The 16,431-nt window shown below is 45.5% G+C and overlaps 1 protein-coding gene across 2 annotated transcripts in view; it reads left to right on the forward strand.

Annotated features, from left to right (window-relative positions):
- Window positions 1-5,131: 5,131 nt before the first annotated feature.
- TOP2B (DNA topoisomerase II beta) overlaps window positions 5,132-16,431 on the forward strand; it is a 114,626-nt gene continuing 103,326 nt past the window's right edge. For both annotated transcript variants that reach the window (XM_026649370.2, XM_024214542.3), the window contains exon 1: window positions 5,132-5,312. In XM_026649370.2, coding sequence (XP_026505155.1) covers window positions 5,262-5,312 — 51 coding nt within the window. In that variant the 5' untranslated portion in view covers window positions 5,132-5,261. The remainder of the gene's footprint in view (window positions 5,313-16,431) is intronic.

Genomic DNA, 16,431 nt, shown 5'->3' on the forward strand with positions numbered 1-16,431 from the left:
GAGAGAGAGAGAAGGGGGCTGCCAGGGCTACAGCAGGAGCGCTGCCACGCTGCCCCTCCCGCTGTGCTGCCGCCTGCCGCGAGGGCTCCGCTCCGGTCGGCGGGGAGGGAAGGAAGAGGACTGCCCTGCAGGGCGCTCTGGTTCTCCGCACCGCCGCCCCCTACAGGGCGGCCGGAGCGGAACGAACAAAAACAAACAAACAAAAAAAGCGGCCGTGCCGCCCTAGGATTGGGCAGAATGCCACCTTGAACAATCTGCCGCCCCAAGCACCAGCTTGCTCAGCTGTGCCTGGAGCCGGCCCTGGCTGGAAAGAGTCTTAACAGCAGGTCCAAGATTCTGGAACCCCATCCGGAAGGAGATCAGGAAAAGTCCTACAATTGTCATCTTTAGGTTGCTCCGCAAGATACACTTCTCAAGAGCATTGCCCAAAGCAACAGCAGAAGAAACTCCAGCAGCATACTCAGAGGTATAAGGCTGCAGATAAAAATAATAAGAAATAAGGATATGTCTACACTACAGCAACTATAGCAGCATAGCTATGGTGCTGTAGCTGGGCTGCTGTACTGTGGCCAGTTCCTACAACAATGGAAAGTTATTTTTCTTCAATGTAAGTAGTCCACCTCTTGGAGAGGTGGTAGCTAGGCTAATGGAAGAATTTGTTTGTCAACCTAGCTGCATCTACAGTGGAGTTTACATTGACCTAACTACATTGTACAGGGACAAATTTTTTCACAGCCCTGCATGATGTAGGCAGGTGGATCTAATTTTTAGGTATAGACCAGACCTAATTTACTGTCCCCATTGGACAGACCCACTATTTCATATAATCCTGCAGTAGCACTTTTAGATATTATGCTCATAGGCTCTTCAGAAATTGGCAGATGTAAACTCTGCTTATTTAGCAAAATTTAATAGAAATTCTTCTGATGCTTCCCTGAGGGATAATTGAACATTACTATTGATTTTTCACAAGCAGCTGCTCAATTTTTAATTCCGTTACTTACTAGGAAAAGAATTAAGGAAAAGGTTACTACTATTCAGTTTAAACTACTTTCTGGTATTCATTTACATACTAATTTGTCTACTAACTCTGATGCCATTCTGCTATCAATCCCACCTTTTGTGTTAATAACTCAAGGGGAAAGGGCTGGATACAGTTGTAGTCAGATCTCTGCTTCTCTTAAAAAAAGCTAAAAGTAATTGTTACTAATTGAGACGTTATTAATTGAGTATGCTATGCAAACAATTAGGGCAGATTTACACTTTAAAAGCTGCAGCAGTGCCACTGTAGCATTTCAGTGAAGATGCTGCAATGCCGACAGGAGAGCTTCTCCCATTACCGTAGTTAATCTACTTCTGCGGGAGCCAGTAGCTATGTCAACAGGAGAAGCCTTCCTATTGACATAGTGCTATCTAGACTGGGGGTTAGGTTGGTATAACTGCGCTGCTCAGGGGTGTGGATTTTTCACACCCCTCGGTGACGTAGTTATACTGATGTAGTTTCTGTAGAGCTGGCCTTATTTCTTCAAGTTTGTCTAAGGCCTGTGACCATAATATTTAAGTTTGCTTGGCACAATGAGAAAATATCTTATTGTACATTTTCATACTCATATCTAAAATAACCGCATTTTAAACGTTATACACACACTATGTGGGCTTAGAAAAAGTTTGGTCTGTTACATCATAAATCAAAATTTTTCAAATGTGACAAATACCTGAAAATAAGACACTATAGAAAGGTGTCTTATTACGTCATCCTTTAACATAGCAACAAATCTCTGGCTAAAAATATTTATCAAGTATACCACATGTTTTGATAGGCAAGTGTACGATCCATGGATTGTGAATGATGTGTTGTGGAGGGTGCTGATCATTGTAGCAGTGGAGAAACATCTGCAGGTTTTGCATCTGTTGTTCTGGCATGGTATAATTCATCTAGTGCACTTAATGCCCCAATAACTACTATGTGGGGGAAGCCAGACAATCACGATGCTCTTGAATGAGCCCATACAGAAAAATGATAAAAGATAAAAACAGTGAGAGTGATTGCGTTGTGAAAAGTGTTCACCCAGTCTGACCTATCAGTCCTCATGCTCAAAGGAAACCTGCACAACCCTTTCAAAGACGAGCCTGGTGCTTTAATTCATAACTCTGCTAAATACTAAAAATCATGGACTGAATAGAGACACTGGATTTATGGTTTATTATAACAATTTGTAACCCATTAACCCCCTCTTATTGTCCTATGACTGCAGAGGTGTTAACAGGCCTCTCTACCTTGAGTGGTCCCTTTAAAATATGTGCGAACAACTTATACTAAACAATCTGTTCCATTTTGCGTTTGACTGTGATGCTCAGTAACTTTCCCAGACCTGAAGAAGAGCTCTGTGTGGCTCAAAAGCTTGTCTCTCACCAACAGAAGTTGGTCCAATAAAAGATATTACCTCACCCACCTTATCTCTCTAACCCAGGGGTAGCCAAACTGTGGCTTGCGTGCCTGCTGGGGTTCGGGGCTGAAGCCCTGAGCCCTGGCAGGTGCCTCCCATGGGACAGAAGCCCCAAGACTGGGCAGGCAGGCCTCGGGTCTCAAACTTCTGAAGATTATCATATGCAGCTCAGAGGGTCCGTACCAGGTTTACAATGGTGCCAGTGGCGCCAGACCTATGCTCAAAAGGGGCCCCGTCCCAGCCCACTCCATTTGCACTGTGCCTCGAGCTGCTGGCACCTCTCCCTCATCCCCCCAACTGCTTGCTCCTCTTGGCCAGCCAGCTGGCCAAGGGCTTTTCTCCACCCCCTGTCCCCGCCTGATAGCTCCTCCACACCCTCTGCCGCCTCCCCCCACCTACTGCTCACTCCTGGCTGAGTGCTCCTCTCTGCCCCCGTCACTGGCAGAGAGAAGCCCTCAGGCGCTGCCGCTCTGGGCCGGTGACTATCCGCTTTGGGCTCCCCGGGGGCGGGGCCTGCCTCTCTGCAGAAGCAGCAAGCTGGGGAAGTCGCCCCCTCCACCATGGGCACCAGCACCAGGCAGGCAGGGCTGGATGGGGCCCTGGAGGACGGAGCCGCTCTGTGCTCCTGAGCTTTAGCTGTCCTGCTCCCTAGGACTGTGCTGGGAGGGGGGATCCCTGCTTTGCGCTGGCTCAGCAGGGCCAGTGAGTGTGCCTGGGGGGGCAGGGCATGGGGGAGTGGGTCTGGGGGGTGCTGCTGGGTAGTGAGGGGTAGGGGCACTGGGCAGTGCAGGAGGTTTGTGTGTTTTGGGGTGTTAGGCAGTGGGGAGGTCTGTGTGGGGCACAGTGTAGTTGTGGTGGTAGTGGTGGTGGGGCCGTGGGGAAGGACACTGGGCAGTGGCAGGTGGGGGAGATCTGTATGTGTTGGGGTGCTAGAGAGTGGGGGTACTGTGTGGGGTGCTGGGCAGTTGTGGTGGGGTTGAGGGCAGGTGGGTACTGGGCAGGGGTGGTGATGTGCAGGGCACTGTGCATTTGTGGTGGGGAATCTGTGGGGGGTGGCACTGGGCATAGTGGGTCCGGGGGTGCTGGGCATAGGGAGTCGGGGGGTGTTGGGCGGGGGGCTCTGTGGCATGGCATGGGCCCACTCCTGAGGGAAAGGGGCACACTGGCAGCACAGGGCTGGGCAGGACAGCATCTGACAGTTTGTAAACAGTGCCCTCGCTCCAGGGACCAACCACCTCCCCACACCATGTTCCATTGCCCCCATAGGGGCCCACAAATATGTTTGGCACTGGGCCCACAAAAGGTTAATCCGGCCCTGCAGAGGGTCAGTAAATTTGGCCACCCCCGCTCTATCCTCCTATCAGCACACATGAGACTGCCAGCAGAGGGCAGTGGCATACGTACACGTTAACTGCCATTTTTGCTCTGATTTAAGACACGTTAAGTAATATGTATTCATTAATCTAATGTGGTTTATAAAACTAGACCTCTTGGGGATGCCTATTACCCCAATTTTAAAGACTAGGAAACTGAAGCCCTGGGCTCTGACAGCATCAGCAGGAGGACTGGAACTCAGGAGTTCTTGTTCCAGCACAGACCACGCTGCCACATTGCTTCCCACCCTACAAATCACCCTGAAATGGCTTCCATTTGTGGCAGCCCCAGCCCCACTCCCCAGTTACAATCAGGGCCTCCTGCTCTAGGAGGCCTCAGGAAAACTCTTCCCGTGTTGGAGGGGGCGCTTTCAGTGAGCTCAGTGCTGAACATACGAAGTCCCTACCCCCGGGGCCTCAGCGCAGGTTACTCTTTTATACCGGGCCAATTCTTTCCGCCCGCCCTGGTCCCTGTTCTGAACCCCAACCGGCCAACAACCCCGCATCATCCTTGCATCAGCACCACGGACCGTCCCCACGACGGCGGCTTCCGCACCGCGTTGGAGCGCCCCCGCTTGGAGGGATTCTTCTTCCTTGTTGCCACCCGCAGTGACGTATGCTAGGCCTACCTTGGCGCTTTGTTCTTTTTTCTGATTGGCTGGCTGTGGGCGCGGCGTGCCCGCCCCCGGCCTGTGATTGGCGGGCTGGTTGGGGGCCGGGCCGGCGGTGTTCGGCGGCGGCCGCGGCGGTTATGCCGGACGGGGGCAGCGCAGTTATTGTCTGAGAGCTGGGCCTCGGCGCGGCTGTGGTGCGGGGGGCGGGGAAGCGACGGCTCGGCGCGGGGGTTGGGCTGGAGCCGGACCTTTAATCCCGTTTTTACCGTGTTCCTCGGGGCCGCCGCGGGCACGGGAGCCGCCACGGCACCGCCGAGGGACCAACCGCCCCCGCCCGCCGCCTCGGTGTGAGCGAGACCCGCAGGCCGGGCCTGCCTGCGTCGCCGCCCAGCCTCGAGTTTGAGAGCGGCCGGCGGACGAGCGCCTTGTGCGGGCTCAGCGCGCCGGGGCGGCCCGGCCCCGCGCACGCGGAGCAGGCGGTGATTCGCGACTTTGTAATACTCGGCTGCGCTCCTCAGCATGACATAGACGCCGGGCCGGGACCGAGGGGAGTGGGAGCCCGGTGTGGGTGTGTGTGAGGGGGAGCCCGGTGCCAAGGCGGTGGGTGTGCGTGCAAGGGGGAGCTTGAGCCAGCTGTGTGTGTGTGTGCGCGCGCGCAAGGGGGGGGAACCCGAGCCAGCTCTGTTTGTGTGTGTGTGTGTCCAGGGGGAGGGGGCGGAATAGCCCGAGCCAGCTCTGTGTGTATTGTTTGAGGTCAGGGGTGAAGCCCAGTCTCGGCCCCGGTCCTTTTAGCTCTTCCTTATTTATATTGAGGCAACGGGGAGAAAATGGCTAAATCCGGAGGAGGTGGCGGTGGCAGCGGGGGACTGACCTGGGTGGTAAGTTATTTTCCCCACTGTTCCCTTATGAAGCTTGGCCCAGAGGGGAGATTGCAAATTTAGGGATGAAGGTCTTGTCTGCACATTGAATGAAGTATGTGGCTGTTCCTTAATGTTTCCCTGTGTGGACAAGCCCCAGCAGTGCAGATGGTGCTCCGATGGAAGCTGGGAATGTAGGGGAAAGGTTACAGCGATAGAGGGCTCGGTACTGAGTTTTGGACTGTAGGTAGATGGTGGCATTGAGTGGGTTTGGGGTGTTTATGGGGGGACTTTGTGGGAGGGAAGCTGGTGTGTTTCATCTGGAATTGAGGGCCGGTTGTTTGAATAGTAAATTGGTGCCCTGGAGGGTGTTGGGAGGCCAGGGATAGAGTATGTTCTACATAGTGAGGGGGCATCATCACTCTCTTTATGGTCCTTAGAGTTTTGTGCTGCTTGATTTCAGTTAGAATAAAACGTTTTTGGGGCTACAAAAGGGTTATGCAGGTGAACTTCAGTCCCAAACTGATATTCTCTATTCCCAACTGTCTAAAGTGTTTTAAGTTAAGCTTCATGACAGATTCATTTTAATCAGTTTAGCTATAGTCTTAGGGGTATTCATATCTCATAACCTAGGAGTATGGGGAGAGGAGACTGTTCAGCTGGGATGTTGCATGCTTCACAATGTACCCAGGAATTAAACTTTACAACCTTCTAAAAGTTTTCCTTCCAGTTCTTGGCCTCTCTCTTTTAAGATGATCAAACAGAACTAAATTTGGGATTGTGGTGATATTAAGTGACTCTGGAACTGTTGAATGCTTTTGAGAAGTTTAAAAGCTTTTGGCAGTGTGAGGAATAGGGAGGGTGGAGAGAAATGTCATCCTGGCCTGTTAACAGTAGGTGTTTCTGGTTCTGGAAAGACCCCAGGATAGAGGAGTGAAGACCTGAAGGGCCCCAATTCCCACAGATGATCAATAATTCACTTGCATTTGTCTTTCTCAGCATAGAGTTCACAGTAGGGTCACTTCCTTAATATAGCTAACAAGAAAAGGCAACATAGCTGAATGGTTAGTAAAGTAGCAGCATCTTCATTGAACAGGCACTCTGTTGTCAGTGTAGTATTCCCCTTCAATAGGGAGTTTGGATAACCTCCATCCAAGAATATTAAAGGAACTGGCACATGACATTGCAAACCTAATAGCAAGGATTTGTAATGAGTTCATAAACTTGGAGGTCGTACCCTATGATTAGACAATTGTAAATATAGTGCCTATATTTAAGAAATGGGGGGGGGGAAGGGAGGGAGAGAAGGGAAGTGATCTGCGAAGCTACAGACCTGTTAGTTTGTCCTCAGTTGTTTGCAAGGCCTTAGAACAAATCTTGGAAGAGAGTAATTGAAGACAGGGAAATGGTAATTCAGATAAAATACAGCATGGTTTTACAAAAGATAAATTGTGCCACACCAACCTACTTTCTTTCTTTGAGAGAATAACCAATTTTCTAGACACAGGAAATGTAATAGATCTAGCCCAGGGATAGGCAACCTATGGCACGTGTGCTGAAGGCGGCACACGAGCTGATTTTCAGTGGCATTCACACTGCCCGGGTCCTGCCTACCAGTCTGGGGGGAGGGGGGCTCTGCATTTTAATTTAATTTTAAATGAAGCTTTTAAACATTTTAAAAACCTTATTTACTTACAACAATAGTTTAGTTATATATTTTATAGACTTATAGAAAGAGACCTTCTAAAAACTTTAAAATGTATGACTGGCACGCGAAACCTTAAATTAGAGTGAATAAATGAAGACTTGGCACATCGCTTCTGAAAGGTTGCTGACCCCTGATCTAGCCTATCTGGATTTCAGTAAAGCATTTGATACAGTTCTACTTGGGAGATTATTAGTTAAATTGGAGAAGGTGGGGATTAATACAAGAATTGAAAGGTGGGTAAGGAACTGGTTAAAGGAGAGTCTACATGGGTTATACTGAAAGGTGAACTGTCAGGCTGGAGGTAGGTTACTAGTGGAGTTTCTCAGGGATCCGTCTTTGGACCAATGTTACTTAGCATTTTCATTAATGACCTTGGCACAAAAAGTGGGAATGTGCTAATAAAATTCATGAATGACATAAAGTTGGGAGGTATTGTCAATACGGAGGAGGATTGGAATATCGTACATGAAGATGTGGATGTTCATGAAGACTGGAGTAATGGAAATGGGATGAAATTTAATATTGCAAAGTGCGAGTTCATGCTCTTATGGACTAACAACAAGAGTTTTTGCTATAAACTGGGCATTTACCAGTTGGAAGTGACAGGAGGAGGAGGACCTGGGTGTATTGGTCAATCACAAGATGACTATGAGCTGCCAGTATGATGCAGCAATGAAAAAGGCTAATTCAATCTTAAGATACTTTAGGTGAGAGAGGGAAGTGTTACTACCATGGTACAAGGCACTGATGAGACCTCATCTGGAATACTGTGTGCAGTTCTGATTTCACATGTTTAAGAAAGATGATTTCAAACTGGAATTTTGAATAGCAGAGAAGGGCTACTAGGATGAGCAGAGGACTGAAGAACCTTCCTTATGAGAGAAGACTTAAGCAGCTTGGCTTGTTCAGCCGAACAAAACGAAGGTTGAGGGGAGATATTACTCGCTATAAATATATCAAAGGGATAAATAACAGGGAAGGAGAGGAGTTGGCACAAGAACAAATGGATATAAACAGGTTATCCACAAGTTTAGGCTTGAAATTAGACAAAGGTTTCTAACCATCAGAGTGAAGTTCTTCAACAGCCTTCCTAGGGAAACAGTGGGGGCAAAACACCTAACTTATTTCAAGACTGAGCTGGACAAATTGATGGAGGAGAAGATGTGATTGCCTACAATGGTATATGGTCCATCCATGTCTGCATTTACCAAATTTCTCCAATGGCTGGTGATGGGACACTAGAACTAGGGAGTGTTCTGAGTTACTACAGAGAATTGTTTGAGGTGTCTGGCTGGTGAGTCTTGCTGACATGTCAGGGTCTAACTGGTAGTCAGATTTGGGATTGGTGGGAATTTTCCCCCAGGTCAGATTGGCAGAGACCCTGAGGGTTTTTCACCTTCCTCTGCAGTGTAGGGCACAGGTCACTTGATGATTTTTAACTAGAGTAATGCTTGAAGTCTTTAAATCAAGATTTGAGGACTTCAGTAGCTGAGCCAGAGATTATGGGCCTATTGCAGGAGTGAGTTTGTGGGGTTCTGTGTCCTGTGAAGTGCAGGAGAACAGACTAGATAATCTTGATGGTCCCTTCTGACCTTAGTCTATGAGACTCTTGTTACAGTGCTCCTCCCCTCACACCTTCAGCCACCATTTCCCACCTTCCAGTTTTCATAAGAGGAGAAAAATAGTTGTGGTATGGAGGTGAATAGATCTTGCATGCATGTTCTGGTGGTTGAGTATATCTAACAAAGCTTATTTTTCTCTCCATTTTATGTTAGAGAAATAATTTATGTGAAAAGGCAATTACAGTAACTCCTCACTTAAAGTCGTCCCAGTTAACGTCAGTTTGTTGTTACATTGCTGATCAATTAGGGAACATGCTCATTTAAAGTTGTGCAATGCTCCACTCTTATGTTTGGCTGCCTGCTTTCTCAACAGCTGGCAGCCTCCCTACGCCGCCCCCCTCCCCACAGTGCCTCCCGCCTTCCAGCAGACCCCGCGGATCAGCGCCTTCCCCATCTCCCCCTGCCTCCTGTCTGCGGCAATCAGCTGGCTTGTGGCGTTTAGGAGGCAGGAGGGATGAGGGGAGGAGCGAGGACTCGGCGCGCAGGCTCCCCCTGCCTCCTGAACACCGCAAACCAGCTGATTGCCCTGGGCAGGAGGTGGGGGGTCGGGGGTGGGAAGGGGAGCCTGTGTGCCAAGTCCTCCCCCCTCCCTCCTGCCTCCTAAACGCCGCAAGCCAGCTGATTGCCTCGGGGAGGGGGGAGGAGTGAGGACTCAGCATGCCTCCCCCCTCCTTCCCCTGCCTGCGGCAATCAGCTGGCTTGCAGCATTCAGAAGGGAGGGAGGAGGAGCGAGGACGCAGCGTGCAAAGTAAAGGGGGAGGAGATTGGGGGGGGGGAGAGGTGGGTCAAGGGTGGGAGCTTGGGATAAGGGGTAGAGTGGATGGGCCGAGGGTTGAGCCCCCTACCCCCGGCAAAGTCAGTGCCTGTGCTTGCAAGAGGAGCAGCTGGGCAATCCATCCTCTTCCACTCTCTGACTCCACCACCTCAACCAAGCTTCGTACTCAGCAGTGATGATTGCTTCCCGGCTCTCTGAGCTCTGGTCAAGTGAAAAATTCTTTAAATTGCTTGTTTAAAATTGTTTAAAATGTATATAATGCCTTTTGTCTGGCAAAAAAAAAAAATCCCTGGAACCTAACCTAAGAATTAATGTAATTAATTCTTATGGGGAAATTGAATTTGCTTAACATGGTTTCACTTAAAGTCGCATTTTTCAGGAACATAACTACAACGTTAAGTGAGGAGTTACTGTACTAGGTTACATTTTTTATATTGAAAACTAGTGTAGCAGAAGTTTCTTGCTATGCCAGTTTTAAAAAAAAAAAAATACAAAATCATGTCTTAGGTTTGGGAGACACTTATTAGATCATTACTTTTTCTAGTACTTTGTCCAATCTAGTTCTTAAATATCAGGTTTTTAGTAGTTTAGAGAGAGACCTGGAGACTGGCGTAGGTGGTGGTACACTGTGTGGGGATGAGAGTCCAAGAAACAATCATCTAGCTCATGTAGACGTTGAACTTTACAATTAATTTTGCAATGGAACAGTTTCTTTTTTAAATTTTTACTTAAAAAAACAACAACTTCTTTTTAAATCTAAAGAGGAGAAGGCACTACTGCCTTTGGGACCCTTTGTTTTTTCTCCTGTTTTAAAGACTACATTTAAAAATGTATGAATCTTTGTTCCTCTTGTTATGTCAGGATAGGGATATAAGAGTTATGAAGTTTTAACTGAGTTCAGTGAACAATTTAGGGCTGTACTCCTCCCTGTTTTGTGCTTTGAAACATTGAAAATAGAGAGCTCATCTCTGAAAACCACACCTTTCTAGTGGCAACTGTAGTGGGTAGGTACCTGAAAAAGGCATATAAGGAGACAATTCATTTTAATTAGCAGGTTAGGTATAGTCTCGTCCCCATTTCCTCACACACAATTTATGTAGTTGTCTTTCTCTGAGTAAAGGGTTTGTATTTTAGTACCTAATCTTCCCTATCTACTTGAAACTCACACTGCTTTATCCTCTTCAGATCACTCTACAACTTATGGTCTTATTTGTTTGCCCTTCCAACTTGGGTGTGTTCTGTAAATTTGGTCAGCTGATGTTACTAAGACAAATGGCAGATATGACCAAGCAAAGCAGGGTGCAGCGTAACTTGTTTAGTTGGTCCAAAAAAATCCTCAAAACAAACTCTGGATACCGTGTAATCCAAAAGATAGCTCTTGTTGTGTAAACAGACCCCGAGTACTCAACTCTAAAGACTACAAGGTAACAGTAACAAATGACATCCTGCTTTACGGTTGTCAGGTGCTTCAGATCACCCTGAAAATGCTCTGCAGACCTACAGGACCAAGATACCACTGTTTAGCTCTAGGGCACTGGTTTAACCAATAACTGAGAAGTTACCATTTGATGTCAGTAGTAACTGAGGGCTTGTCTTCACTACTGGGGTTAGTTGACCTAAGTTATGCTACTTTAGCTACGTGAATAATGTAGCTGGAGTCGACATACCCCAGTGTCTTCATTGCGCTGAGTTGACAGGAGACGCTCTCCGGTCGATTTCCCTTACTCTTCTCGGAGAGCTGGAGTACCGGGGTTGACTGGAGAGCGCTCTGCCATCGATGTAGCGCGTCTTCATTAGGTCCTCTAAATCTATCCCTGCTACATCAATTGCAGCAGCATCGATCTCCCCCTAGTGGAGACCAGCCCTGAGAAGTTATCATTTTATGGTGATTTGGTAGTTTGAAATTAGTTTGGTCTTAGGCCTTGCATTGGATTAAATTGTTTTGTTGACACTTATTTCAGTTTGGCTTTTTTCTGTTTAGTTAAATCTTGTGCTAGTTGATCTAACATAAACAGGAATAAGCCTGGTTTAAACCAAAATGTATGTCCCCAAGTTTAGCACCAGTTTAATAAATCTGCTTAAATTTATACCTTAAGTTAGATTTGCGTGTCTTCACTCTAAGTTTATAGTGGAGAGCTGCCTACATGAAGCCACCACCAGAGTTGGTATTCATTCCACTCTTATTGGTAATGTCCAGCCAAAAAGCCAGTGATTGAAAGAAAATGAATACTGAACAACCTTCTCGCTCCTAGAAATTAGAGAGGCCCATTGCATTTAATTGTGAAGGAACTGGTAATGTATCTTGTACTTGTTCTCTGCAGAAATAGGACTTGTCAATCAAGTATGTTTCAGACATACTAAAGCTACAAAATATAATAATACACAACAGGATTAAAAGAGAGCTTTTGATTGTTGTCTTGTTGGCAGTGGGTATTAAATAATCTACAGCTGTAGTTACCATAGATATTTTGTGATAGTGAATGAAATTGGGGAGGAGTTCTCCACAATTGCAAATAGAAAAGCAGGAGGTCCATGAGTCTGTGAAAGTGCATTCCACACACAGTGTGAGAACATCCTGTGATAAGACATGTAGTAATGGCCACTGCTAAAAGCAGGATAACAAAGTGGACTTTTCTCCCCTGGACATCTAAGATCTAGTAAAACAAATGCCTAAGTTCCATGGGAGGTCGTGCAGTGCCCATCATTGGAAGCTTTTAAAAACTAGTTGGACAAACACCCATCAGGGATGATCTAGGTCAGGGGTAGGCAACCTATGGCACGTGTGCCAGAGGCAGCACGCGAGCTGATTTTCAGTGGCACTCACACTGCCCGGGTCCTGGCCACCAGTCGGGGGGGCTCTGCATTTCAATTTAATTTTAAATGAAGCTTCTTAAACGTTTTAAAAACCTTATTTACATACAACAATAGTTTAGTTATATATTATAGACTTATAGAAAGAGACCTTCTAAAAATGTTAAAATGTATTACTGGCACGCAAAACCTTAAATTAGAGTGAATAAATGAAGACTCAGCACACCACTTCTGAAAGGTTGCCGACCCCTGATCTAGGTTTACTTGGTTCTGCCACAGTGGACTTGATGACTTCTTGAGGTCCCTTCCAGCTCTACATTTCTATGGTTCTGTGATAAGTCTTGTCACTTTTGACTAGAATCTGATCATCTCATGTATTAACCTACCCTTTTTGGCGCTGTGACAATATTAACATTTTCCAAGAAAATTTCTTGGCTTTACTTTGATATGTTTGAATAACCAGGATTAGTTGATAAATATACATTTTTATTAACTGGCAGGGAAACAAGCAAATCTTTCTTTTTTTTTAGGGTGGGATTCATGACCCGGGATGATGATTATATGATTTACAAACTAATAGTAGGAGGGTGGCAATCATGAAACTTCCCTCAAAAATCAAACAATCTTTTTGTTCTACTTGTTGCTTGGCATTACTTCAATTAGGAGTCCTTATGGATAAAATTAGTCTGAAGCATGTCACTTGTGTAACACTGAATTTCCTGTTGTATTGTTTGACTTCTACATTCTTAAAAAATGTCAGTGGCTAATTCTGTGTCTGATTTCCAAATCAAACCTAATCTAAAACTAAGGATGGTCACTTCTGGATTACTGCAGAATTTCCCATGTTTTTGAAATCTGAGGCCCACCCTCTCATTGCAGGAAATAGAAACCAGTCACGTTCACCTTCAACCTTGCTTTGTGTTATGCCTACCCAAAATGATATGTCACTCAGATTGCGTAGATGTTCATAATTCTACCGGTCCTTTCTTACATGCCTCGGGACAGTGAAATAGTTAAGTAACATTTGACATAACAGCATCTGAGTTAGTACCCATCAAAATAAATGGGTCAGGTCATTTCTGTTGGAGCTGTTGTTAAAGGCTGTCTGCATCATTTAACCTTGAAAATATTACCTGAGTGTTTCTTCACAACCATAATAGCTTCTTATACTACTTAAAGCTGAGACTCTGGAAAATAACTGAGGTCTCTTCCTACCTCCCTCTTTCCTTCTCATCCCCCCCTAAAGAGGCATGTTCCACATCTTGGGAAATGCTAGTGTAAAATGAAATACTTGCCTAGTATCAGCACTGTTTCTAGTTAAGTGAATCATATTAATGAATACTAAAATGTTCTGACTCTATATCTGAGGATTTCTTGAAGTATAGGCAGATGAGCATGACAAATTATAGCATAGTTTATGCCTAATCAAATGTGTGTTGCATTAGCAGTGTGTGGCTAGGTGAAAAGATAGCAAATATTGTTTTAATAAAACTGAATTTTAAGCCATATGTTTCTCTCAGTAGTTTTAAAGGACAGGCTTGAAGTTGATTTATTTCTTGTGTGAAAGTTAGCATGTGTATAATGAGTGGGGATCAGTTCTATTGAATCAAACATTAGAGCACGAACTATCTTTAGTTAGACTTGACAATCTCCATTAGAGAGAGCTTGTCTTCCTCTCATTTAATCAGTCCATTTAAAAGTAAATGGAATAAACAGACTGAATCAGACCCTTTTCAGTTGATTACATTGAAAATGAAGGGATAACTTTCAGTTTTGAGTGTTTAAATAAGTCTGTTGTCCTGCTATAGCAGGAGAAAGACAAGTAGCACTTTGAAACAATGTCCAGTAATCTCCACAGATACCCCCTCCATAATTCACTGAAACTTGCTTTGAGAAATCTGTATTAACTGGTCTGTCTTGACCTTTTTGTTCCATTTTGTATATAGCTAAGGCCCTACCAAATTCACGGTCATGAAAAACGCTTCACAGACCGTGAAATCTGGTCTCCCACCATGAAATCTGGTCTTTTGTATACTTTTACACTATACTATACAATTTTCATGGGGAGACCAGCGTTTTTCAAATCGGGGGTCCTGACCCAAAAGGGAGTTGCAGTGGGGTCACATGGTTATTTTAGTCGGGGGTCATGGTATTGCCACTCTTACTTCTGTGCTGACTTCAGAGCTGGGCAGCCGGAGAGCGGCGGCTGTTGGCTGGGCACCCAGCTCTGAAGGAAACACCCCACCAGCAGTAGTGAAGAAGTAAGAGTGGCAATAGTATACCATGCCCTCTTACTTCTGTGCTGCTGCCTTCAGAGCTGGGTGGTTAGACAGTGGCGGTTGCTGACTGAGGGCCCAGGTCTGCAGGCAGCAGCACAGAAGTAAGGGTGGCAATATCATACTATGCCATCCTTACTTCTGTGCTGCTGCGGGTGGTGGCTCTGCCTTCAGAGCTCAGCTCTGAAGGCCAGCAGCCGCCGCTCTCCAATGGCTCAGCTCTGAAGGCAGCGCCGGCGCGAGCAGCAGTGCAGAAGTAAGGGTAGCAGTACCACAAATCCCCCCAATTCCTTTTTGAGTCAGGACCACTACAATTACAACACCGTGAAATTTTAGATTTAAATAGCTGAAACCATGAAATTTATGATTTTAAAATCCTATGACTGTGAAATTGACCAAAATGGATCGTGAATTTGGTAGGGCCCTATATATGGTTAATTGTAGAACGTACATGACACTTGCCTGCCTTATATCAGAGGGGTAGCTGTGTTAGTCTGTATCCACAAAAACAACGAGGAGTCCGGTGGCACCTTAAAGACTAACAGATTTATTTGGGCATAAGCTTTCATGGGTAAAAAAACCCATTGCCTGCCTTAATTATTCATTCAGCGTTGGCCTTGTTTATTTGCTTTGTAAACTCACTGGGCAGGGACCATCCTTCACATTTGTATAATGCCTGAAATAAGAGGGTTCTGATCTGATTGATTGGGACTTTTGGGTGCTGCTGTAATATATACAATGGATAAGAAGCCTTTAAATCAACGTTGGCAAAATTCTGATTATTGAAAGCAAGTAGGAACACTTTCTAAGTATGTATGTCCAATACCATTAACTTCTGAATAATTTAAGGTTATGCTTTTTTAAAAAGCTTAGCCCGTATGACATCAAAAAAACCCTTTAATATGTGAACCAGGCCTATGTAATGCTGTTGCTTCTTTTCTTACTATCAGGTTTGTAGGCAGACCTCCACTAACACTTCTTGTGTTCAACAGCAGAGCAAGTGGAGGAGCAGCTACGGTGACCCCTGCTGAATCCTCCAGATTCCTCCTATCATGGGCCTGTGAGGATGGGGACTGAAGTTCAGCATCTTCATGTTCCTTCCACTCCCCATCTGCATTAGGCTTGTTTTCACCTTACTTCTTGACCAGCTGAGGCCAAGCCTAGAACAGCGGTTCTCAACCTTTCCAGACAACTGTACCCCTGTTAGGAGTCTGACTTGTCTTGCGTACCCCAAAGTTTCACCTCACCTAAAAACTACTTGCTTACAAAATCAGACATAAAAATACAAAAATGTCACAGCCTACTATTACTGAAAAATTGCTTACTTTCTCATTTTGTCTGCATGAAATTTTTGTTTGTACTGACTTTGCTAGTGTTTTTTATGTAGCCTGTTGTAAAACTAGGCAAATATCCAGATGAGTTGATGTACCCCTTGGAATATCTCGGTGAACCCCCAGGGGTACATGTACCTCTGGTTGAGAACCCCGGGCCTAGAACACTCTTGTTCTAAGCCATTTTGTTCCCCTTCAAGCCCCTCCTTAAAATTCTTCTTTGCAGTGTCTACAGAAAAAGACAATGGTTAAGTGGCTGTTGTGCTGTGACCACTGCTCTTCTGGTGACCAGTATGATTTCATTGTTTCCTTATGTTCCCTTTTCTGTTTGTACCATGATGGATTGATTTTAATCTTGTTTTGCATTTCTTTTTTAGTTATTTGCCTAGACAGAGTTTGACTTTCATTAGTTGGTAACCATTAAAACATGTTGACTGGCAACTAAATACAGTCTTTATGCTAAACTCTGTACTTTTTGCTAACCAGGAGGATACACTGTCTGTATATTTAAGCAATTATATGGCTTAACATACACTTACTGAGATTCTTAATTTTTACATTTTCTATCACATTAGAAAATGGCAAATGATACATTTCTTATATCCTCAGTGATGTAA

This window comes from Terrapene carolina, unplaced genomic scaffold (assembly GCF_002925995.2).
Source record: "Terrapene carolina triunguis isolate 2854851 unplaced genomic scaffold, T_m_triunguis-2.0 Scaffold84, whole genome shotgun sequence".
NCBI lineage: Eukaryota > Metazoa > Chordata > Testudines > Emydidae > Terrapene > Terrapene triunguis.